The following is a 26,044-nucleotide window of genomic DNA, read 5'->3' as shown; positions in this document are numbered from 1 at the left end:
CTCAACATGCAACTCTGGGCAGCTGATAAATATTCTCACATTATTTGCTAGGAATCCGAGTTCCCTGCTTGCTTGTTTCAGGCTAGTGATTCTGGCAGCAAGAATCTTTTATATTCTGACAATGCTTCCCTTTAGGGCCAAGTGGGTACAAGTAATAAATCCAACCAGAATTTGAAATGAACTAGTCTCCTGATTATTAATGGCAGTAAGAATTCAAGCAACGTAGCTACTCTGAGAGTTAAAGAATACCAAACACGTACACACAAAAAAAACCCCGCCAGATTATTTGGTTTTAATTCCTTTGGAAACCTCTTGGTGGAAATAAAAATTCGAAAGGAGGAGAGAAAAAATATATATGGAGATTCAGTCTTGAAAACAGGGCTTTGTTAAGAAGGAAGCCATCCTGGGGCACAAGAGATGGCTGTCAGACAGACATGATGAGAATTGCAGCTGTTTCCCTTTACAGGCCCAGCTTGGTCCTTCTCCAGTGACGCCTTTTGGAATTGTATCTAGAACAAAAGAGTAAGTAATTAGTAAGCGAGACACAGCTCTGAGCGTCTAACAGACTAAAACCTGATTTGCAAGAAGCCAATAGCAAGCAGCTACACTGGGGGTTTTAATCTTGTGAGTCCTTTTTACAAAGCAGAAAGAGAACAGTTTTCCCACGTCAATTTGTAAACCCCTTCCCTCATTTAAATGCAACAAAAAAGGAAAAAAAACATGTGTGCGTGTTAGTTTTTCAACACACACAACTATAAATACCCTTATGAAATATAAGCACAGGGACAGGGCCCACTGCAAGGTCTAGCATTCCAAAATGTCCCCTACCTCCTAAAAAAATTAAGCCCACAATTAAAGCATTAAGAGATGGGCATGTTACTAGGCTTGAGTTGACCCGATCAACTAATCAGGTCTTTTATTTTTTATTTATTTATTTATTTATTTATTTATTGGATTTGTATACCGCCCCTCTCTGCAGACTCGGGGCGGCTAACAACAGCAATAAAACAGTATATAACAAAATCCAATACTAAAAACAGTTAGAAACCCATTATATAAAAACCAATCATACATACAGACATACCATGCATAAAATTGTAAAGGCCTAGGGGGAAGTGTATCTCAGTGCCCCCATGCCTGGCGGCAGAGGTGGGTTTTAAGCAGCTTTCGAAAGGCAAGGAGGGTGGGGGCAATTCTAATCTCTGGGGAGAGTTGGTTCCAGAGGGCCGGGGCCGCCACAGAGAAGGCTCTTCCCCTGGGTCCCGCCAAGCGACATTGTTTGGTTAACGGGACCAGGAGAAGACCCACTCTGTGGGACCTAACTGGTCGCTGGGATTCGTGCAGCAGAATTTTTAGATTAAAAATTCAGTTATTTACCCAGAGATTGATCCAGGCGATTGCTTTTTAAAAAATCTACACATTAATTTCATTTAGTAGTGAAGATACACATTTAATAGGCTTCCTAATTATCCAGTTACCTTCTCAAACAATTCTTTTTTCTTTTCCCCAACATGTTATTTTTTTAAAATTCATGCTGTATTATCTGCAAACTTTGTTTAAGAGACTGGAGCGGCCCTGACATATAAAGGGAGCAATAAATCTAAATTCCCACGGGTCACATCACAAAAAAACCCTCCTTCCTTAGATATTACGCCAAAGTTACCATTTCAGTTTCCTGTCAAAAAAGATGGGCTGTGTTTTCCACGTTAATGCTTGTCACTGTTAAAAGGAGGTTAATTTCGCCAGGATGGAGGAGAAATCAAATCCTATGAAACAGAATTGCTCTCAGCAGGGGTATGGCAGTATTTCCACATAAAGGAACCCTGCAATTGCAACCTGCTTCAGTTAATTTCCCTTTAAAAAGTAGAATTTCTTTCCTTCACTCATCAGACCTGGGAACATGTCTCAAAATTTCAGTGCCAGAGAGAAACAGAATACGGGATGATTTCAAATGTCAAAATGTGTTTTGTTTTGTACAGAGAAGGGAATTTATGTGAAAAGAAGCAGAAGAGCACAGCAAGGAAAATCAGGAAAACCATTTCAGGTGATAAAATGGTGGTGTTGTGGTTAGCTCTGGCCCAGCTCCTGCCCCAAGGACCGTGGATGTGGGGGAGACATCCACATGCTGCAGGCCTGTTTTGCCCCCCGGTGGAATCTGCTGATGAAGGCTCCTCTGACCAAGAAGACATGAGTGACAGGGAGGAGAGTGTGGCAGACAGCTCAGAAGGAGATCAATTATCTAGCTCCTCCTTGGATTCGGAACAAGAGTTAATGATACAGCCACGCATGCGGAGAGCGATGCATAGGCAACAACAACTGAGAGATTATTATCAAAGAAAATGAGGCCACCTGTGGTTGGGTGGGGCTGTGGTCATTAGTGAGGCTGCTATAAAGAGCAGCCTGTGGGTTTGGCCATTGTGGAGGATTGTCTGATTGGTGTGTTTCGTGGCTGCTTTACTGACTTTGACCTTTGTGTGCTGATTTTTCCCTGCTTTGAAACTAAACCAGAGCAAAGTGTGTTTCACTTGGTGAAAGAAGGAGGACTGTGAATTGCCTCTCAGCTGCAAGCTAAGTATCACAGAACTGATAAGGGACTTGTACAAATGACCAGTTTGTTTGGAGACCAGTGCTCTTTGCTCTACCAAAAGAGGGCTTGGTTTAAGTGACTTTTCATTATAAAGAACATTGTTTTGAATTTTCAAACGTGTGTGTGTCTGAAATTTGTACCTGTGAATTTTTGGGAGAAGTCTACCAGAGAGCCCGACAGAACAGGTGGGGAAGAGAGAAGATTTGTTAAAGTCTTTTGATACTCGGTAGCATATGCAGCATAGTACACAGGCCAATTATAAACAAAGGCTCATACACAGCCATCTCAATGTTATTATCCGTAGTGGAATCGGTTATATAGTATTTCTTAAATATTCACACATAATAAATATTTGGGGGACAACAAACCATCTGAAACTTCAAGAAGAGGCTGCTTTAAAAGAAGCAACTGAGCTAGTTTTAAGTTTTTCTTCCAAGATATAAAAATCCCAATGGAATGGCCGGCGGGATCTGATAGCAGGCAGACAGCTGTCAAGGAATCCGAAGTCCACTCGTGAGAACTTTACCTGATCTTATTGCCAGTTTTCATGCGAATCCACTGGGGAATGGGTCGGTTCTGCTTCTGTTTCTTAGCGAGGAACCGCTTGATCTTGAAAGTCTTGTGAGACGACTGGAGAGAGGGAAGAGAAAGAACATTGAAAAACTGAAGGGGTGGCTGAGATAAAGCGTTCAAAAATATCACAGAGAGGCTTCCAACAATGGCTGCTGGACTTGGGAGGTGATGGACCTCCCAAGGTCCCTTTCCAATTCATCACCATCTTTTAATGACCCCATAATCACTTACAGGGGTGGAATCTGGGCAACTGGACGGAGCAGTATTTTACTGGCCCATTGCCTTTCCCGTCGCCAATGCGGAGTTTTGTTCAGCAGATCTATTCTCATTGTGCCCAGAGAGAGAAATACCTGCCTCTTACCTAGGATCGAACTCACAGCCTCCTGGTTGTGAGACGAGAGCTCGCAGCTCTGGGCCACTGCACCACTCTATCCCTTTTCCAGCTCATGATCCTGTTAATTGCTGGCTCCTATTTAACCTATTTAGATGCAGGCCATATAACCTACGGCTACGTGGCTGGATTGTGCACAACAGGGAATAGAACCCCATTGAAGCTTCCCAGCTAAAAGAGGAAAGTAAACTGGGCAAACTGGTTTTGCCCCTCTAGGGAAGTGTGGTCTCCCTCCATACACACTGCAACATCAAAGCAGCAAAACAAAACATTGTTTAGGTTTTTATTATTTTTTGTGAGCTGACCATAGTTATGTTTTGAGACCAGTGGGCCATTACATACAAAAGATACATAAACCAATGAATCAACAAATTACCTTCTGAGTTACGTAGAAGTATAAATTTAGAATGTCTAATTGCCATTTACTTAACGGTTACTCCAGATTTTTAAAACTCCAAACTCCTTATTGCTTGGCACGGAAATGTGTTACACAAACACACCTCTCGCCACTGCATTTTGTGTGAAATCTGAAAACGCCAAGCCTAACTGCACGGATTTCAGCCTGTTGAGATACACAAGTTGCAGGTGGCACCAGAAAAGGATTCAACAGGTTTGCAAGGCAATATTAATATGTTAATATTAATATTTTAACTCCCTTTTTTAAAGTACTTCACTCAAGGAACAGTGGTTGTCAACCTGTGGGTCGGGACCCCTTTGGGGGTCGAGCGACCATTTCACAGGGGTCACCAAAGACCATGAGAAAAGACAAATTTCCCATGGTGTTAGGAACTAAAGCTTCTATTCTGGCACCTTGGAACATATTTTTACAATCCGACCAATCAGGTGTTTACAGTGGGGGCGTCCCTCTGACCTTCCTGCCAATCAGCTTAAAGCTCTGTTGAGAGAATTGGCGCTAGACTTATGGTTGGGGGTCACCCCAATATGAGGAACTGTATTAAGGGGCCGCGACACTAGAAAGGCTGAGAACCATTGCTCAAGGAACATGCCTAATGTGCCTACCTGCCTTTTTTTTTTTTTTTGCCACAACAACCATGTGAGGTTGGTTCGACCCACAGAGAGGTAGGTACTGACCCAAAACCACCCAGTTTTTCATAGCTAATGCAGGACTAGAACTCATAGCCACAGGATATTCCGTCGCCAGGCTTGGGGTCACTAGATCCTAGCCTCTGGCCAATGAATGTGTGGTATGTCTGTGGTTTGAATCTGGAAGAATGATTTTTAATGTTTTAATTTAGCCTGGCTATTTGTATTAATTGGATCAGATATTGGATCTACCACTACCGCACAAATCCCAGCGGCCGATAAGGTCCCACAGAGTTGGCCTTCTCCGGGTCCCGTCGACTAAACAGTGTCGTTTGGTGGGCCCCAGGGGAAGAGCCTTCTCTGTGGCGGCCCCGGCCCTCTGGAACCAACTCCCCCCCCCAGAGATTAGAACTGCCCTCACCCTCCTTGTCTTTCGTAAACTACTCAAGACTCACTTATACCGCCAGGCATGGGGGAGTTGAGACACCTTTCCCCCAGGCTTTTTTTATACTTTATGTTTGATATGAATGTGCTGTTTGGTTTTTTAAAATAATGATAGGGTTTTATATGTTTTTTAATATTAGATTTGTTCCACTACTATATTGTTTTTATTACTGTTGTGAGCCACCCCGAGTCTTCGGAGAGAGGCGGCATACAAATCTAATAAATACTGTAATAATAATAATAATCATCATCATCTGATTGGATCAGAGTCTGCGGAGAGGGGCGGCATACAAATCTAATAAATTATTATTATTATTATATTATTGCATATTGTTTTTATTGATGTGTTGTGAGCCGCCCTGCGTCCACGCAGAGCGGCAGCATACAAGCCCAATAAATAAATAAAAAATATTCAGAATAGAGAACAAGAGTTGGAAGGGACCTTGGAGGTCTTCTAGTCTAACCCCAAACCAATTGGACTCCCAAAAGAGTTTATCTGAGAACCTTTTTAGACAAAACTCAATGTGGTCTTCTAAAGCGTCATACCTGGCGAATGTAAGACTTGTGGACTTCAACTCCCAGAATTCCCCAGCCAGCAATTCTTCAATTCGGGGTGTGTGGAGAGAAACACACAGCTTTTTCTCAAGGCAGCACCTTCCCCACGACACCAAACCGGCTCTTCATACGTAAAATTGAGCCGGGAGGCGGAATCCTGGTAACCTTTTCTCGGACTTGCTTAAATCCCATTCAGTCCCTTCCTAGGCTTCGACTCGCCATAGAGAAGGGCAACTCTATGGTTAATGAGAGGCCTACAAACAAGGTCCCCCATTTCAAGCGGCGAATGGCGGCCAGGCCTCTCACCGGGCTTCCGCCGAGCTTTTATCTACGGTTCCCAATTTTCGAAATTGAACCGGGGGCCTTTTCGCGGGAGGCCCCCCAGAAGAACAGGCCCGAGGAATCGGCTTTCCAAGCGACTCCCCGAGGGAGGATTGCGACGGATAGACTCACCATCGTCCGACGCGGCTACCGGTTACCACCACGGCAACAAACGAAGAGGAAGGCAAGGGGAAGCGGCGCATGGGATGACGGGAAAAGAAAAACAAGCGAGTCGTTTTCCTGCGAGGGCTAGAAAGTCGACTTGGCGACAGCGCCGCCCGCTCAGCGTCTCCGAGGTGGTGCTGCAAGATTTTCAACGCCGCGAAGGTCAAAGCGGTTTATAGCAGGATATTTTTGTGTGTGCAAAGAATAATAATAAAAAAAACCTTATTGAATTAAGCCGGGATCCTGGCGTGTTCATGGGTTTTTGTTTTATTTTATTCCATGTGCATGCAGCCCATTTGGATGTGATCATCAGGTGTATTTGCAACCCAAACTATCATTAAGTACCGTATTGTACCTTGACAAATTTATCTTTTCTTTTATATACACCAAGAACATATGCACCAAAGACAAATTCCTTGTGTGTCCAATCACGCTTGGCCAATTCAATTTTACTCAGTAATCCATAGTTTCTGACTTTGCAAGTTGAAGATTTGGCAGGCTTCCATTCCTAAAATTCCCCAGGGATTTTATTTATGTACCATATTTATATGGTCACTCATCTCAGGATCAAAGGAGTGCAATCAAACCTTTTGTTGTTGTTGTCATCACAATTAGACAGAGAATGTCTGTGAAGTAGGCCTTTGCTTGAGCAAGATTTCGTTGGTTCTCCTCTTGTTAATTCCCATTTTAAAAAAAAAAATCATTTCCCATTTATTCCAAAGTACTTTGGACGGAACAGCCACAAAAATCCAATGGATTTGAAGGCCATTCATGGAAGAAATCTGCTATCTTTCTCCCAATTTTTAAAAATACTTTTTGTTTTGCAAAATAATTCTGAGCTGGCAACCTTGTTTTATGCCACGGCTTGTGGAATATACACTGCTCAAAAAAATAAAGGGAACACAAACAACACAATATAACTCCAAGTAAATCAAACTTCTGTGAAATCAAACTGTCCATTTGGGAAGCAACACTGATTGATGATCAATTTCACATACTGTTGTGCACATTCAACTGGATACAGAACTAAGTATTCAATGAGAATATTTAATTCATTCAGATCTAAGATGTGTTGATTTCTGGTGACAGTTTTAAAAACAAATCGTCTTTTTATGCAAAGTGCAAAAATATGGGATGGGAACAATGACTTTAGTGGGTGGGAGAAACAAAACACGAAAATGGCAAGTTGAAAAATGCAAATGATGTAACACAAATTTAAAGTAATTTTCCGAGTTATACTATTTTAAATATAAAATTTGCATTCTTATTTATCAATTAGTTTAATTGTTGGAGTGATGAAATTATGAGAGTTTAAATGAAAATAAAAATTTAAGATGCTCCGTTTTTGCTAGATAAGGAAATTTTATATATGTATACTGTTAGGTATTGATGTTGTATTTTTATTCATATATGTTTTATCTTAAGGTGGAGAAAAAAGAAAAATGCCACCAGCCAAAAGCGAGGCATTTTTTTTTGTGTATGCACCATCATTTGGCGAAAAAGACCAGGCCCTTCCCATTTTCCTTTCACAAACCATTTCTGGAGAAAAACCAACTGCACTTTGCAACGAGCAAGGACATGTCTACATTCAATTTTGCAGCTACTAAGATTGTTGGACAAGAAAGGACAAAAACAGCCAGGAAAGCGAGTGAAGCCTGGGAAACCGGCCCCTTTTCAGTCAAAAGTAGTGCTGATATACCACCAGCATATCAAGTACTTAGGAGCCAAGGGCTTGGCGGCGCGGGGAAATGACAGCCAATCGCCAGCCATCAATACGCCAATCAACCAGTAGGAATGTACCACATAAATATGAAGCGTGGAATAGCCCAAAGCACACATTCCGGTAGAGAGAAGTTCCCTGAGGATGGGGATCCAGTAGGAATCCCGAAAGCTCGTAAGACTAAACTTCTGATCCTGGTATTTGACACCAGACTGCAATGTTATGCTGGCAAATGCCTGTGCACCTTTTATGTGGCATTCAGGGTGTCCAGGGGAAAGCATTTTGAAATTCCTTGTTAAAGCCCTTCATGGCACCGGACCAGATTATCTCCGGGACTACCTTCTGCCGCACGAATCCCAGCAACCGATTAGGTCCCACAGAGTGGGCCTTCTCCGGGTCCCGTCAACCTGGAACCAACTCCCCCCAGAGATCAGAATTGCCACCACCCTCCTCGCCTTTCATAAGCTCCTTAAAACCCACCTCTGCCGTCAGGCATGGGGGAACTGAGATATTCTTTCCCCCTGGGCCTCTATAGTTTATGCATGGTATGTTTGTATGTATGTCCGGTTTTTATAATAAGGGTTTTTTAGTTGTTTTATTATTGGATTGCTACATACTGTTTTTAGCACTGTTGTTAGCCGCACCGAGTCCACAGAGAGGGGCGGCATACAAATCCAATAAATGAATGAATGAATGAATGAATGAATGAATGAATGAATAAATGAATGATAAATTTCCCTGACATTTCCCTGTAACTTGCGATCTAGTTAAGGTGCTGTCGTAGATGACGTCATACCAAACGGCTAAGCCGTGGAGAAATATCGAGAGCTGAGGAAGCAAGTTGTTGCCACAGTTATGCTCATTTTTGCTTGACTCTGCCAGGCAGCGCGATCCTTTTTTTTTTAATATGACTTTTAAATATTTTAATAGTTCCCCCACACTGATTTATTCAGTTTTTTTCACGAGTTCCCTAATATTTCCCAAACCGCCGATTTCCCTGATAATTCCCTGATTTCCAGGTTTGCTGGACATCCTGGAGACTTCACTTTCTTCGCGGAGTCATTACATACAAAACAATACTTTAAAACGTTTATAAACGGACAGGGTTTTATTAAATATAAAATAACTGTGTTTAGGGTTAGCATAAAGAAGAATCCCTGTCTGTTGCTAGGAGTTCTTCCTCAGTTTCCCCGTCCAGCCTGTTCTCCCCAGATTTCCCAGGAAAAGCAACCCGACAGAGATGGACAGGGAAAGGCTGGGATGGCTATCTTAGTGCACTGAAAAAGGAAAATCTGAACCGGAACAGAAAGGAAATGTTTTCCTAGGTGGCTTTTGGAAAAGCCGAGGGTAAATTAAGATGGGATACGGCTGCCTTAAAAAAAAAAAAAAGCTATTCGAAAAACAAAACCCGCGTCTAATGTCAGCGCTTTCGTTCAGGCTGAACGAGCCTCCTGTGAAGCGGAGAAAACACAAAGCTACCCTCTGGGGAAAAAGAAATATTATTTTTGCCATTTGCTTGTTAGACGCGCAAGGAAAAAAAAGAAAATAAAAAAGGACCGGCTCTCTCTCGACTTAATGTTTATGACATTTTGCTCCCGCTCCAGTCAATCATGCAGATTCGTGGACCGCCGCGATCCAACCTTAATAACCCCTGGGGCGGATCCCAAGGACTGGATTTGAAGTGCAAAACACTGTTTTGGTGGCTTTTATTATTTCAAAACAGCACTTGTTACTGGGCTGCGGGCAGCCCACCTTCCTTTTCTGAGGCTACTGCTGCGGTCTCTTAACGGAGAATGCGCCAGCCGAACACAAGGTTGGGTTTTGACTCTGCACATGGCTTGGAAACCAGATACGTCCCAAAGCATAGTTTTCTCTGCTCTCTCTTCCTCCTCCTCCTCCTCCTCTTCCCCAAGGCACTTCTGGGCTGTACAGTTCGTCCTCTTTGGCTGCTATTTCAGTGAGAACAGGTGAGGCTGTCACACCTCTTCTTTCAAGTTACTAGCCTCGCACTCTGGCTTTTTATCTGCTCCTTGGTCGTATGGCTTGGGAGAGCTCTCGTCGTACGCGGATAAGCGGCTTCGACTCCGGGCTCCAGGTTGGTAGAGCTGCATGGCCGGCCGGTCCTGAAACGACAAGGAGAAATTTGGACCGGGTGGTCTGCTTCCAGCTGAGGGGATGAGGCAACACTTAAGAATTAACTTTAAAGCCCTACATGGCATTGGACCAGATTACCTCCGGAACCGCCTGCTATCGCACGAATCCCAGCGACCGATAAGGTCCTACAGAGTTGGCCTTCTCCGGGTCCCGTCGACTAAACAATGTTGTTTGGCGGGCCCCAGGGGAAGAGCCTTCTCTGTGGTGGCCCCGGCCCTCTGGAACCAACTCCCCCCGGAGATTAGAACTGCCCCCACCCTCCCTGTCTTTCGTAAACTACTCAAGACTCATTTATACCGCCAGGCATGGGGGAGTTGAGATAGCTCTTCCCCCTAGGCCATTACAAGTTATGCATGGTATGTTTGTGTGTATGTTTGGTTTTATAATAGGGGTTTTTAGTTCTTTTTTATCATTGGATTGTACATGTTGTGTTTATTATTGCTGTTAGCCATCCCAAGTCTGCGGAGAATCCAATAAATTATTATTATTATTAACTGCTGCACTAGAGTTCAATAAAGCAGGAGGTTTGTAGCTCAATGCTCAGATTGATGGTATCCTTGGTGCTCTCTGAGCTAAGGTATTAACCAGGTTAATATCATCAATGTTAGAAAGGAGTGGGGGTTAGGAAAGGAAGGGAGGAGGAGGAGAACAACTATGGGGTCCTCGATAGTCCTAATTTGTTCTTTTCTTGCAGAAGATTCATTACTCAAACTAGGTAACAGTGCTAGTGAGTTCCTGAATTCAAGCAGCCCAACCTAGCCATGAAGTAGATTAGGTGAACATGGATTTAATTAAGGCTTCTGTCAGCACTGTGTACTTGACTAGTTGGTTTTGCCAATATATAACTTAAGCCAACAATGTACAGTTAAGAGAAGTAGTATAATGTAAAAGGGAGTCTGATGTGTTGCTCCATTGGTTGTTAGTGGCTATTGTGGTTAGTCTTGCTAATGCTTGCTATTGCTGTGTGATAAATTATTGCTGTGTGCTAAATATTGGTCTATGTATTATACTTATGGTATTATGTAGAACTGTGTAATATTAATGGTTAGCTGCTGTATGTATAGAACTGTATATGAAAGCTTGACTTGGATATGTATGTAGCTGTTTACTGATTAATCTATTTTATACATTGTAAATAATATTTATACTCCACTTAGTAGTGTGTGTTATTGGCTGAGCAACCACCTCTGACATATATACTGTATTCTGTTTCAAAGTTTAGAATTCTAACATTGGTTTTAAGCCCAGTGTGGAATTTATTTATTTATTTTTTATTTATTTACTAGATTTGTATGCCGCCCCTCTCCATAGATTCGGGGCGGCTCACAACACAATAAAACAGTTCATGGTAAATCTAATAATTTACAATTTAAAAACCCCATTATTAAGCAGACATACATACAAACATACCATACATAAATTATATAGGCCTGGGGGAAATATCTCAGTTCCCCCATGCCTGACGACAGAGGTGGGTTTTGAGGAGTTTACAAAAGGCAAGGAGGGTAGGGGCAGTCCTAATTTCTGGGGGGAGCTGGTTCCAGAGAGTCGGGGCCGCCACAGAGAAGGCTCTTCCCCTGGGGCCCGCCAACCAACATTGTTTAGTTGACGGGACCCGGAGAAGGCCCACTCTGTGGGACCTAATCAGTCGCTGGGATTCGTGCAGCAGAAGGCGGTCTCGGAGATATTCTGGTCCGAATACTAACAGCTTCTTTCTTTAAAGCCTGGAATGGTTTAGAAAAAGCAGGGAAATACGCTACAGTACTAAATAACCCAATCAGAAATCCTTATGGCCAACTTGAAGTTTTAGCATTCTCGCCAAGAGGTCATATGAAACGGACCTTTTGGAAGGTTAAATTCACGTTTTCTTCTGAATGGTAATAAATGAAGCCCAGCATGTCTATGCCCTTGATTAGAAACAGAGATTATGATCTATCTGCTGTTTCTACCTTTGTCACACCAGGGAAGTAATGAGGTGTTATCAATCTTCTGCCTGAGACGGACGGCTAAAAGAAATGGAATAAATACATTAAACAACACCAACAAGAACAACTAGGACTAGCACCTTGTTCCGAATCCGGTCTTTCTTGGCCAAATCGTCTCTTTTGTCCTCCTTGGTCCCCTTCTCAGTTTTCTCTGCGTTGCTCACGTACTCCAGGAAGTCGGCTCTTTTCCCTTTCTCTCGCAAGGAGTCTCGTTCCCGTTTCACCTCGTCCTCTTTCCTCCGGAACACTTTCTCTTTCTCAAAGCGTTCTTTCTGGCGCCGACGGTCTTCCTCTTGGCGCCGGAGTTTATCCCGCTGAATCCTCTCGTAGTCTCTGTCGCGGTCGTAGTCTCTGTCGCGGTAATCTTTCCCGCACTCGTCTTCGAATCTGACACAAAGACATAAAGGGGGAGGATTAAGAGGGACAGCCTCCTCCTCCTTACTTGTTCATACAACTGTAGTAGAATGGGGAAGGGTTCAAAGGTAAGCAGAGACCATCGTAGGAGTGAAAGAAGCCAAAATTTTATTCCTAGAGCTCCGTGTTTGCAAAGCCTAGAGTTCAAAACTCATGCTAACTTATGCCAACGGCATAACGTGAACAGAGCATCCATATATGGCTAGGATCCCACCTGGGCTTGCCCAACCATGTGACCTTAGACCTACACAAGGAATACTACATTCAACATTCTGGATTTTGCACGGAATTCTGAATATTTCTATTTCTACAACAATTTTCTTGATTAATGCAAAAAGACATTAACTGAAAGTTTCGTATATTATGTAGCTTCCCCCAGCATGGGTTTCCAAGTTAAAACGATGTATGAGATTTATGTGTATTTCCTATCCAGATTTTATATTTTGGAATTTCACACTGTAAAGTTCACATTGTAAATTAATCCAAAGGTGCTATTTTCATGGGGCACCTGGACTTTGTTTTTTCTTTGAAGATGTTTCTTTTCTCATCCAGGAAGCTTCTTCAGCTCTGACTGGATGGTGAGGAATGGAAGGATTTACCGTATTTTTCAGAGTATAAGACACACCTTTTCCTCCCTAACAGAGGCTGATAATTTGGGTGCGTCTTATACTCTGAATGTAGCTTTCCCCACCCCCAGCCCTAACTAGCTGCTAACGATCTTCCCAGCTCTTACCTTGCAGGTTCTTTCATTGTTACTCTCTGCAAAGAATGTTTTCCAAGCCCTAAATATTTGTTTGTTTGTTTTCCCATTGGTCTAGCTTGCTCCAAATGTTTCTTTCCAGCCATAACCAGGTATTAACGATGTCCCCAGCTCTTACTCGCTTGCAAGCTCTTTCATTGTTACTCTCTCCAAATAAAGTTTTTTTAAAGGCCTAACCAGGGGATAAAATAATGTGCTGAAACTGACCAGACTAAAGATGCTAGCCAGATGAATACCTGGTAAGCAGATTCTTTTCCCTATTTTCCTCCCCCAAAACTAAGGTGTGTCTTATACTCTGAAAAATATATAATATTAATATGGGACAACCATGACCTGGATGGCTGAGAATCACCAGACACTGTAAGTTAACTCGACAATCTTCAAAGTTACTTTGAAATGGTGAAGCAGATCAAAGAGTGAAAACGTTTTAGTAGCAGAAGGTGCATTTTAAGGGAGTGGGGGTGGATGGTCTGAGAAATGAGAATACATACTGCAGGGGGTAGATGACTTTTTTGGTCTTTTCCTCTTTAGCTTCGCCATCAGAGCGCTTGGCTGGCACGTTGCCAATTGGGCTGGCGGTCTTGTCCTCTCTGAGATTCTCTTTCTCCGGTCTCTTGGCCTTTTCCTTTTTTTCAAAATCTCTTTCATCCCTTTCTGGCTTCTTAAGTAGCTAGGAAAAAAACAAATTTAGTCCTCCTTACTAAATGGATTTTCTACGCTAAGTTAGGCTAGCAATTTGGCTGACTTCTTAAATAGAATATGAGCAATTGTCGGTTCTTTCCATAATAGACTGTTCTTCCTCAAGGACATATGTGAAATCTTAAAAACAATTGAAGGTGTAATCCTTACAACTCGTTCCTCGGGTCAAGTCAGTGTGAGATTTAAGGCTTTGATTGAGTCACTTCATACCCATCTTCTAAATTGCTTACATCCACAAGGCAATGGCTGGACACATATACAGTGCTACACTACAGTTTTTCCTTAATCCCTTTTTTGTAAAATCAGCTAGATCTAGAATAACTGGCCAATGCAGGGGTAGGCAAAGTTGGCTCTTCTATAACATGTGGACTTCAACTCCCAGAATTCCTGACCCAATTGTTAGTTCAGGAATTCTGGGAGTTGAAGTCCACATGTCATAGAAGAGCCAACTTTGCCTACCCCTGGGCTAATGGATCACGTTAAGCTAAAACCCAATCAACCACACTAGAATTTAGCACTACTTGCCAACCTAGTTGCTATAATCAAGATTGGATCCTAGTCTAAAAAAAATGGATAGTACTCGGAGTCGGCAATATGTGGTATAGCAATCTTAACGACATTTCAATATCTATGAATTACAAAGGACTTAAATGTAGCATGCCTTTTAACTTAAGCGATATTCTCCATTGAGTTCCATAGTGCTCCTGAATTACATAGGATTAGCTAGCATATTTTACAGGTATACACAAGGCACAAGGTGTTTGTAAGTTATTTATCCAACAGGAAAGAAGTTATACCTTAATCTTTGGTTCATCCTTTGATTTGTCCCTTTCCTTCTCGGGACACCTTTCTACTTTCTTTGTTTTTTCAGCTTCTTTTCGCTTTCTTCTTTCTTCTTCTTTCCACTTCCTTCTTTCTTCTTCCCTTTGTCTCTTCCTCTCTAGTTCTCGCCTCCTCCTTTCCTCTCGTTTCTCTTCTCTAAGCCTCTGCAAAAGAACCTGAAGTTAGGTTTTTTCAGCCAAAAGCATCACCTGATGTTAATCACAAGTATTTTGTTTCTAAATTAAGAAACATTAATTGTACCTAAACACTAAAATAATTATCTTTAAAACATACACGCACAAGGAGGAATTTGGAGGGATTAAACCCAGACATGTATAGGAAAGATAATTTCAAAACATTTTTTTTTGGTGGTGGTGGGGAGGTGGATTTTCTAGCCAAAGAAAACTTGAGCATAACTCCTCAAACAAGATAAGAAATATTATTAGTAGTATTCACTCCTGACTAAGTCAGGTTTGATACCATTTCTTTAAATATACTGAGCAATAGATCATAAAGTAGTTATAACTAAGGAATCACCTGCTTATTCTTCAGGAAGTTCAACAGAGGAGTTGTCTTTTTGGCTAGAGTTAAGAAAAATAAAGTGTTGGTGTTTGTATTTTTAAAAGGCATCAATTGAAATTACTGCAAAAAAATGTGAGCAAAATAAATGCATGTAAGGCATTTGTCCCTGTAATGTGGCTGCAAAGATGATTTTAGAAACTTAATTTTCCATATTAGATTAACTGCCACGAATGTAAGATGAACAGCAGTTACAGATGTGTTGAATATGTTAAGAACCTACCTATTAATTCTTTATTTCTTGCCTCTATTTCTTCTAATAAAGTCTCGGGAGTAGATGTTAATTTTTCATCATCAGCACTGTAGCTTTCTAAAAACTTCTTATATTCTGGATCTAAGGAACGATCATCACATAGAGATTATAAAGACACAGGTGTTTTTGTTTTTTTTTAAATTGAAAATTATAAAGCCTACGATAATAGCCAGCCCGCAGTCATGTTAGATATATGACCTCTATTGTCTTGGGGTCACACAATTTGGTGTTTTATAATCCATGGAAACAATTTATGTGGCGAAGCTTCCTTTACCAATGTTCAATGGCAAAATGTTCTTTTCCTGAAACAAGATCAGGCAATTCCAGGAGGATAATATTTATTCATTTGCTGGTTAACGAGCGAGAGACTGAAATTTGTAGATAGCAAAAGGGGCACAGCCTTTCTGGGTGATTTCCAGCGGACTACATGGGGCTACCTTTGAAAAGTGTTCGGAAACTTCAGATCATGCAGAATGCAGCTGCGAGAGCTATCACGGGCTTTCCTAAATACGCCCACGTCACACCAACACTCCGCAGTCTGCATTGGTTGCCGATCAGTTTCCGGTCACAATTCAAAGTGTTGGTTATGACCTATAAAGCCCTTCATGGCACCGGACCAGAATATCTCCGGGACCGCCTTCTGCCGCACGAATCCCAGCGACCAGTTAGGTCCCACAGAGTTGGCCTTCTCGAGGTCCCGTCAAGTAAACAATGTCGTTTGGCGGGACCCAGGGGAAGAGCCTTCTCTGTGGCGGCCCCGACCCTTTGGAACCAACTCCCCCCAGATATCAGAGTTGCCCCCACCCTCCTAGCCTTTCGTAAGCTCCTTAAAACCCACCTCTGTCGTCAGGCATGGGGGAATTGATACTTTCCCTCCCCCTAGGCTTATAAAATTTATGCATGGTATGCTAGTATGTATGGTTTCTAAATTGGGGTTTTAAATTAACTTAAATATTAGATTTGTTTACATTGTATTATTATTGCTGTGAGCCACCCCGAGTCTGCGGAGAGGGGCAGCATACAAATCTGATTAATAAATAAATAATAAATAAGACTATACACCAGTGATGGCGAAACTTTTTTTGGCACAGATGCCAAAAGGGAGCATGCGTGCATAATAGTGTGCATGCCGTGCCTACACCACAATGCAATGCCTCACCCCCATGCATGTGCAAAACCCCCACACTGCACCCCATTCTTCCCTGAAACATCCGGACTTCTGGTAGGCCCATTGGGCCGTTTTTCGCCATCCCCAGGATTCAGGGGGCTTTCCTGAAGCTTGAGGAGAGTGAAAATAGCCAAAAAGGCAGCCGGAAATCAATTGGGCAGGGCCTGTATATGCGCCGGAACTGACGCAGGGCAATGCCTTGTGTGCCCTCAGATATGGCTCCGCACGCCATTTCAGGCATACGTGCCATAGATTCGCCATCACTGCTACACACCAACATAATCAAAGTAATCATGGCCATGAAGGGATGGTGAGAATTCCCTTATCTGGAAAGTTTGAACCTGGCTGTACAACCAGAAATTCTCAACCTCCCTTGGTTGAAATTAATTTTAAGGAACAAGCCAGCATGATCGCTACTAACCATCATCGATAGTTCCAGCTTTGGCATCCTTTTTCTTATTCTTCTTTTTGGCAGCTTTTTGAAACGGAGCAAATTCCACGATGGCGGGATATTCGAGACCTGTTTATACGTACAAATACTTGTTTTTTTTTTAAAAAAAAGAACTGTGTCAGGGAGGGAAACAATGGTTGTTAGTTGCGTTAAAACAGATTTCTGACGAAGGGCTGGCACAGCTGCCTGGCATAGGGCCAGGGGCTGGACACACCTGGTCACCAATAGGAGGAAGATTATTGAAGGTCAGCTGGGGGGGAGGTGTAGCAGGGCCTGTGGAACACAGCTGGGCCTTTGCACTGGGGTACTAGATGTGGTGCAGGGCTTGAAATGGAACTTTTTTGCAAGACCAGGGCTAGGAGGGCTTACTCCCAAAGTAAGCCCTCCCCTGAAAATAAACCCTCCCCGAAAATATTTAAGCGCATGCACAGCCAGTCCCCATCATTTTCTCTGGTTAGGGAGACAGAGCTGGAAATCAGGTAAGATGGCTGGAAGAGCCTCGTCTCGCTTCATGCACCCTAAAATAATAAGACCTCCCCAAAAATAAGACCAAATGCTTATTTCTGGGTTCAAAAAAATTATAAGACAGGGTCTTATTTTTGGAGAACTATGGTAGTTGCTTGCTGAGACTCCTGAATGCCTTGGGCCTCTTCTTCAGTCCCAGCAACGCTGGCGTTGCCACCACCAAGGAGTGCCCCGGTGCTTGGTGGCAAAAGGGCAGAAATGGAGGAGAGGCAGAGGAAGCACCCCTCTGGTCATGTGTGCAAAATGCCAAAAGCCTGAATTTTGATCACATGACCTGAAGGGGTATAGCACCAGCTATTAATTTTGAGAACTGGCTGTTAATTACCCACATTCAATCAGAACTGCTGTAACTTTGAATGGTGACTGCAGAATTGAAGGCTACGAAGGAAGTTGAATAAAAGTTGACTTCTCATTAGATATTCCTTATTCTGTGAGCGATCTTATCCACCATTCTCCTCCACTGGCTGAAATGCATCGTACAGAGCACGATTGCTTAAATTCAGATGGGTAGGAATTATGTTGTGCAAAGTAGCTTTAAAACCCCCGGGTATGTTTCCAGTTACTTTATGATGGTTTCATAATATAATAAAGGCCAGTGGTGAGATAATACAAATGCATACATTTATAATAGATGGGTGTTTGGGCTTACTGAATAAAATGCTTTTGAACAACAATGACTATAACCTAACATAAATGATTCGTAAATTAATTTTGGCTGCATGAAAAATGATAAATAAGCAAAATTAAAAAAATTAAAAAGTAGCATGATCCTACAGGGCCAGTCAGTGGCAGCGGATGTAATTCTCCCACCAGAATTTCTTCAAGATCTACAGTAATCCCTAAACTATTTCTGACATTCAACTGTATAACTATTGCAGGAAAAAATATTCCCACTATGCCAATTCCACTATATTAGATGCAGAAAGGCTATGAATACCATATAGTATGGATCTTAAAACAAAATTACTGAAATGATGCCTTAATTTTTATTTTTTTATATTTTTGCACCAGGATCTAGACTGGTAAAGCCAGTCAGCTTGATCTACCTTTAAAACCAAAAGAAGCTGAAATAGAATCCTGAGCAAGGAATTGGGGCACTAATTTGACTCTGTAAACTTCTCTATTAATCCCCAAATCGTCTCTAAACAGATGGGATTTTAGGCTAGTCCGGATCCCTAATAAGACGTTAGCACAACTTAAACCTCTTCCTAAAATCCATACTCACTTGTGCAGCTTATATGTTCCAAAAATACAATTAATCCAAATTAGAATTGACATTTTATACAACCAAGCATCCAATTTTAGTTTACGCTGCAATTCTAAAATTACTTATTTGAAACCAAATCTGATACAATATTTTCAGAAAAAAACGTGCTGAGCACTGAGGTATTAATAATTCTAAGGGCTCTTCCCTGCAAATAAACCTCTACTACCTCAGATTAATGAAGTTGTGGGCGTGTTAACTACAGTGATACCTCATCTTACGAACTTAATTGGTTCTGGGACGAGGTCTGTAAGGTGAAAAGCTTGTAAGATGAAACAATGTTTCCCATAGGAATCAATGGAAAAGTGATTAATGCGTGCAAGCCCAAAACTCACCCCTTTTGCAGGCCGCACCACCTGTTTTTACACTGCTGGGATTCCCCTGAGGCTCCCTTCCATGGGAAACCCCACCTCCGGACTTCCTTGTTTTTATGATGCTGCAGGAGAATCCCAGCAGGGTAATCCCAGTATCGCAAAAACAGACGCTTCACTGGCAACGGAAGTCCGGAGGTGGAGTTTCCCAGTAAGGGAAGCCTCAGCGAAATTGCAGCATCGCAAAAACACGGAAGTCCTCGAAACCCCACCTCCAGACTTCCATGTTTTTGTGATGCTGCGATTTCACTGAGGCTCCCCTCGCTGGGAAACTCCACTTCCGGACTTCTGTTGCCAGCGAAGCGCCCGTTTTTGCGCTGCTGGGATTCCCCTACAGCATCGCAAAAACATGGAAGTCCAGAGGTGGTGTTTCCCATGGAGGGGAGCCTCAGGGGAATCCCAGCAGCACAAAAATGGGCGCTTCGCTGGCAACAGAAGTCCGGAGGCGGGACATCCCAGTGGCGGCGACTTGGGTTTGTAAGGTGAAAATAGTTTGGAAGAAGAGGCAAAAAAAATCTTAAACCCCGGGTTTGTATCTTGAAAAGTTTGTATGACAAGGGGTTTGTAAGACGAGGTATCACTGTATTCACATTCTGAACTACATGTTAAAAATCTTAACTTGGTTATGGCATGGAAGCAAATAGATGGTTCCAGAATTACAGTATGCTTATTGTACAAAAGTTTGCCGATATATATGAACAACAGAGATATGATAATTGTAGGCTTACTTGCCTTTGTGATCAATAAAAACATAACCATCAAAGCGATCCCTGAACAGAACTATGTCTTCTTGGTTTTTAAAGTTGATGTATGCTCTGGAAAACATGTGAGGGTACAAACTGCAGAAGGACAAAAAATGGCAATGTTTAAGAAAACGTTGCTGAGTGGTGATTATAAATATACACAACACAGAAGGGTGTAAAAACTGAAAGACAGACGTGACATGCCACCATTGCTTGCAACACAGTCTAGTTTTTTTAAAAAAATTATTATTACCTAGAGTCATTTGAAAAGAATTCAAAATAATCGTGCTCTGGCAGCGGCTGGAGATGTTCTTCAAGCTGTTCCTTGGTCAAGCTGGGAGGAAGGCGTCGAATCACTACCTTAAAGAAAAATGTTTCATCCTTCACGACAGGTGAAACATCAGAAAGCATTTTTTTAAAAAGGCAATTTTAAAATGAAATAATAACAATAAAAACATTACAGTGAACTATCAAGTAGTTTAATTAAAATATTATTTCCTCCCCCCCCCCTATTATTTACAACAAAAATTAATTTCAGATGCCTGAAATTAAGTTAACACAGTAACTGAATTTAAACATGACTGGGATAAACATGTATCCATCCTAAGAAAAAATACAGGAAATAGTATAAGGGCAGACTAGATGGACCATGAGGTCTTTTTCTGCCGTCAATCTTCTATGTTTCTATGCCAACATGCCACTGAATAAAAATATTCATCCAGAGGTGTTGTGTTCTTCATTTTATTTAGAAGGGTACTGTGGAATCCTTCCTGGATCTAATAGCTTAATCTATGTATATCTTCTGTATAACCCCTTCCTTCCAGCACTGATGATGTTACCTAGTTGGGTCATGAAATGTCTGTAAGAAAATCACCAAGCTCAGAGAACACCAAGGAGCCCTCAATGTTGACATCCTCAGCTCGCTAAAAGTGGGTGCAGCTTGAATCATCATTATAAATAGTTATGCTACATCAGGCTGGAGTGCTGGGGCAAGAAGATTTGGGCTCATGACATAACCGAAGTAGAATAAACGCTGCTACTGTTATTATCCTTTATCATTATTGTTATCAGTTATTACTATTATAATTATTATTATTACTATCATTATCACTTATTACTACTACTATTACTACCACTAATTATCATTATCTCTTCTATTATTATCATCAATTATCAATATTATCATCACATTACTATTATCAATATTATTACTTATTACTACTATCATTATCAATATTATTATCACATTACCACTACTACTATTTACTACTACTTAATGATCAATCTACACACCTTTAGATCCGGCCACAAGAAGATTTATGATTATATTAAATGGAGTTTTAAATTGTTTTTATAATGTTTTTTAGTTGTAAGCCTACCAGAGTCCTTTGTGAGTGGGCGGCATACAAATGTAATTAATAGAGTAATAAGAAATAAAATAAAAATTATAATGATCTCTTCTATTATTATCATTATCAATATTACCATCACATTACTATTTATTATCAATATTACTTATCACTATTATCATTATCAATATTATCACTTATTAATACTATTGTTACTACAATTATCATTATCTCTTCTATTCCCATCATCAATCATTATGAATATTATCATTATCCTATTACTATTACCAATATTATTAATACTAGTATTACTGCTACTAATTATCATTATCTCTTCTATCATCTCTTCATTATCATTATCACATTACTATTTATTATCAATATTTTACTTATTATCAATAATCACAATTATCGTTATCAATATTATAATTTATTAATACTAGTATTACTGCTACTAGTTATCATTATCTCTATTATCCTCATCAATACTGTATTATCATTATCACATTACTACTTATTATCATCATCACATTACTATTTATTATCATTATCACATTACTATTTACTATCGATATATTATATTATCAATATTTTTACTTATTATCAATATTTTTACTTATTATCAATATTATTATCACTTATTAATACTAGTATTACTGCTACTAATTGTTATTATTAACTTATCATTATTATTATTATTATTATTATTATTATTATTATTATTATTATTTTGGGCAGCATTATTCATTATCATCATCAGTATTATCCCTTTTAATAATTATTAATATACAGGACAAGCACCCCAAAAGCACAGCAGCCTAAAGAGGAGCTACTCTTGCCAAAGGCATCACGTCTTCTCCCATCCATCGGCATCAGCGAGCTGGGGCTGATGGGAGTTGTAGTCCTAACCCTTCCAGCGGGGGTCCGGATGGGGGTGGGGCGCCCAATTCTCCCCTCCCGGCCCGCGGACGCACCTTGCTGAGCGTCTCTTTCTTGTCTTTGGGCCTCTCGAGGCGGTCAGGCTCCCCGCCCGCCTTGGCGTCCGCCCCGGCCATGGCTGCTCCGAGGCCGGTGGGAGTGAGGGGCCCTCCGCGCTTCTCCTTCGGCCTGGCGTTCTCCTTGTCCTCCTTCATGGCAGGCGCCGCGCTGGGGAGTCGGGGGTGGGGTTGGGGTGGCGTACGCGGGCCTCCCTGCCTCCTGGGCCGCGGAGTCGGCCCGCTCCTCTCGCGGGAAGAGCCGAAGGGAAGCCGCGACGCCACAGCGCCCTCCTCACGACCAGGCAGGCGGCGCGACTCGACCAGGCCGCGCGTTGCCAGGGCGACCACGCAGGGACTCCACTTCCCAGCATGCCGTGCGTTTTCAACTCTTCGGGGCTGAGGGGAAGGAAAACAACAAGCGTCACGCGCAGGCCGCGTCCACCCCAGCTCCGGGACATCGCTAAATGTCAACCTGACGCGACACGTTATTGACGTAATGCCGGTGTAGGCCCGGGATACTTTCGTAAGCCTTACCAAAATATCCCCGAGCTACCTCGGCATTACCTGTCTACAATAATCCTCCAGCGTGAGACCCAGGCCCCCAAAACTAAAAACAAATAAATAATAGTATTTCCCTTAAAAAAAAAAAAAGCAACCTCTTCCTTCCGCCGTTGGAAGGGCGTTGCCACAGCAACGGCGAGCGGAAGTAGCCCGCCGCGCGGTGCATTCTGGGGTCTCGAGGACGGGAAGGTCAGATTGGGGAGGCGAGGCGCATGCGTGGTGGTGTCTTGCTGCAGAAGTTCAATAGAAGCCCGAATATTTCAGGATGTGGTACGAAATTCTGCCCTCGGCGGCTATTATGTACGTGGCACTGCTAATCCCGGGAATCTCCACCTTCTACATCCAGCGATTGGAAAACAACGGCAAGGTGAGGAGCTGTGGACGCGGTGCGGAGGAGGGGGACTACAAATCCTACTCCCTCTGGACTACAGTCCCCATATAGCTGAGCCGGTGGGGTTGGTGGCATATTTATATATATATATATATATATATATATATATATATATATATATATATATATATATATATATATATATATATATATACTGTATATTCAAGCTGTATTATATATATATAATACACACACATATATATAATACACATACACAAGCCCACACATATACATACATACATACCTGTGTATACACACACCTGTGTTTGTGCATGAATACATACATACACATATAAATACACATACACATTGCTCAAAAAAAAATAAAGGGAGCACTTAAACAACACAATATAACTCCAAGTAAATCAAACTTCTGTGAAATCAAACTGTCCATTTAGGAAGCAACACTGATTGACGCTCAATTTCACATTCTGTTGTGCACATTCAACTTTGTACAAACCAAAGCATTCAATGAGAATATTTTATTCATTCAGATCTAGGATGTGTTTCTAATTTGGGGAATAAGTAGAGGTGAACCAGCATATGGTGGCATTAATTGCAGCCCTATTTGGACCAGGAGTTTCTTCTCACGGTCACTCACACCCTTATCACCTCGAGGTTCGACTACTGCAATGGTCTCTACATGGGGCTACCTTTGAAGAATGTTCAGAAACTCCAGATGGTGTAAAATGCAACTGCGCGAGCAATCATGGGCCTATGTCTCTCCAGCACTTCTTGAGCTGATTGGTTGCTGATTGGTCTCTGGACATAATTCAAAGTGTTGGTTATGACCTATAAAGCCCTACATGGCATCGGACTAGATTACTTACGGGACTGTCTTCTGCTGCACAGAGGAGGCGGTCCCGTAAGGTCCCACAGAGTCAGCCTTCTCTAGGTCCCACCAACTAGACAATGTCACTTGGCCTTTTTTGTGGTGACCCCAGCCCTCTGGAATCAAATCCCTCCAGAGATTCACAGTGCCCCCCACCCTTCTCGCCCATCTCTGGGACCATTAACTTCATCATCTTGACCCAGCCAGTGAATGAAGTGATTGACTGAATATGAGCGATTGATTTTTTTTTAAAGGAATGGGTTTTTTAGTATATTTTAATTTTAGATTTCTATGTGATATGTATTCACTTTTGTTGTGAGCCTCCCTAAATCTGAGGAATAGGGCAGCATAGAAATCTAATTAATTAAATTAGATTCGCCCACGTTTCTTCAACACTCCGTGGCTTGCATTGGCTGCCAATCAATTTCCGGTCACAATTCAAAGTGTTGGTCATGACCTTTAAAGCCCTACATGGCAATGGACCAGACTACCTCCGGAACCGCCTGCTACCGCACGAATCCCAGCGACTGATAAGGTCCCACAGAGTTGGCCTTCTCCGGGTCCCGTCGACTAAACAATGTTGTTTGGCGGGCCCCAGGGGAAGAGCCTTCTCTGTGGCAGCCCTGGCCCTCTGGAACCAACTCCCCCCGGAGATTAGAACTGCTCGCACCCTCCCTGTCTTTCGTAAACTACTCAAGACTCATTTATACCGCTAGGCGTGGGGGAGTTGAGATAGCTCTTCCCCCTAGGCCATTACAAGTTATGCATGGTATGTTTGTGTGTATGTTTGGTTTTATAATAGGGGTTTTTAGTTGTTTTTTATTATTGGATTGTACATGTTGTGTTTATTATTGTTGTTAGCCGCCCCGAGTCTACGGAGAGGGGCGGTATACAAATCCAATAAATAATAATAATAATAATTAATTAATTAATTCAGTGTCTCTTTGTAGCAATTTTGCTTTACATCTGACTGTATCTTTTTTTTTATCTCTTCCTTCTCCCACCCCCATTGTTCTCACATGACTTCTGCCTTACCATTTTAGAATAAAAAAATAATAAAAACAGCAAACGACTACAAAGCATTGCTAAGAGAGAAATACGTCTGTGGAAAGGGACCGAAGGTTAGTTTGAAAGAAGGCGTGTATCATCTTTGTAAAAAGGGGCAAATCCTGAGGGATCTCATATCTGTCCCTCTTTTACGGGGAGATGGGGGAGCTTTTCTTTTTAAAAAATTGATCGTGAAGACTCAGAATTGAAAGTTATGACTTCCTTAATTACCTGTTATCAGCAAAGCCAATAATAAACTCTATTTTTTAATTTTGTAATTGTAAAGAGGGTTTGTAATCCTTAAAAGTGTGTGGAAGTATAAAAATTGTACGGTTTGCCTTAGTTCAGGAAACAGTTTTCCTGATGGGATTATGGCATGAGATAACTGTCTAATAGAATAGAATAGAATAGATTTTTTATTGGCCAAGTGTGATTGGACACACAAGGAATTTGTCTTGGTGCATATGCTCTCAGCGTACATAAAATAAAATATACATTTGTCAAGAATCATATTGTACAACACTTAATGATTGTCATAGGGGTCAAATAAGCAATGAAGAAACAATCAATATTAATAAAAATCTTAGGATACAGGCAACATGTTACAGTCATACAGTCAACATGGGAGGAAATGGGTGAAAGGAATGATGAGAAAAACTAGTAGAATAGAAGTGCAGATTTAGTAGAAAGTCTGACAAATAAACCCGATGGAGTTTTCAATTTCTTGGATTGTGACATAGACACCTCTAACTTTGTTTTTCCTTGTGTTTTATTTTTCAGGGTCTGGAGAACATCGACTAAAGCCATGGCGTGATATTCCGTTATTTCATCAAAGCATTTAATGTTAATAAAACAACTTCTAAAACAAGCATGTGGTGACTGTGTTACATACTTGGGAG

At 41.7% G+C, this 26,044-nt stretch overlaps 2 protein-coding genes and 1 non-coding gene across 6 annotated transcripts; all 3 read right to left on the bottom strand.

Annotated features, from left to right (window-relative positions):
* Positions 1-277: 277 nt before the first annotated feature.
* On the bottom strand, positions 278-6,138 carry RPL39 (ribosomal protein L39). The gene is made up of 3 exons (XM_070759908.1): positions 6,048-6,138; positions 3,114-3,217; positions 278-509 (listed from the first exon to the last, which is right to left on the bottom strand). Exons 1-3 carry the CDS (start codon positions 6,048-6,050, stop codon positions 461-463), a joined length of 156 nt encoding a protein of 51 aa, XP_070616009.1. The 5' UTR covers positions 6,051-6,138; the 3' UTR covers positions 278-460.
* Positions 1,712-1,843, bottom strand: LOC139171732 (small nucleolar RNA SNORA69). Its single transcript, XR_011559789.1, has one exon. It is a non-coding gene; the product is annotated as a small nucleolar RNA SNORA69 (small nucleolar RNA).
* A 2,751-nt stretch (positions 6,139-8,889) lies between the features above and the next one.
* Positions 8,890-22,965, bottom strand: UPF3B (UPF3B regulator of nonsense mediated mRNA decay). 4 transcript variants are annotated; one of them, XM_070759902.1, is made up of 10 exons: positions 22,312-22,965; positions 20,242-20,369; positions 19,978-20,084; positions 17,056-17,154; positions 15,437-15,547; positions 15,172-15,215; positions 14,610-14,798; positions 13,605-13,783; positions 12,020-12,326; positions 8,890-9,923 (listed from the first exon to the last, which is right to left on the bottom strand). In XM_070759902.1, the coding sequence occupies exons 1-10, from the start codon at positions 22,468-22,470 to the stop codon at positions 9,777-9,779; spliced, it is 1,470 nt and encodes a 489-aa protein (XP_070616003.1). In that variant the 5' UTR covers positions 22,471-22,965; the 3' UTR covers positions 8,890-9,776. The 4 variants fall into 4 exon arrangements, with proteins under 4 accessions (XP_070616003.1, XP_070616004.1, XP_070616005.1 ...); XM_070759903.1 differs by having other exon boundaries at positions 13,605-13,774; XM_070759904.1 differs by having other exon boundaries at positions 20,242-20,348; positions 22,312-22,602.
* Positions 22,966-26,044: the final 3,079 nt, after the last annotated feature.

Source organism: Erythrolamprus reginae, chromosome 8 (genome assembly GCF_031021105.1).
Source record: "Erythrolamprus reginae isolate rEryReg1 chromosome 8, rEryReg1.hap1, whole genome shotgun sequence".
Classification (NCBI taxonomy): domain Eukaryota; kingdom Metazoa; phylum Chordata; class Lepidosauria; order Squamata; family Dipsadidae; genus Erythrolamprus; species Erythrolamprus reginae.
Note: the sequence above shows the minus strand (reverse complement) of the source record. Positions and strands in the feature narration are given on the sequence as shown.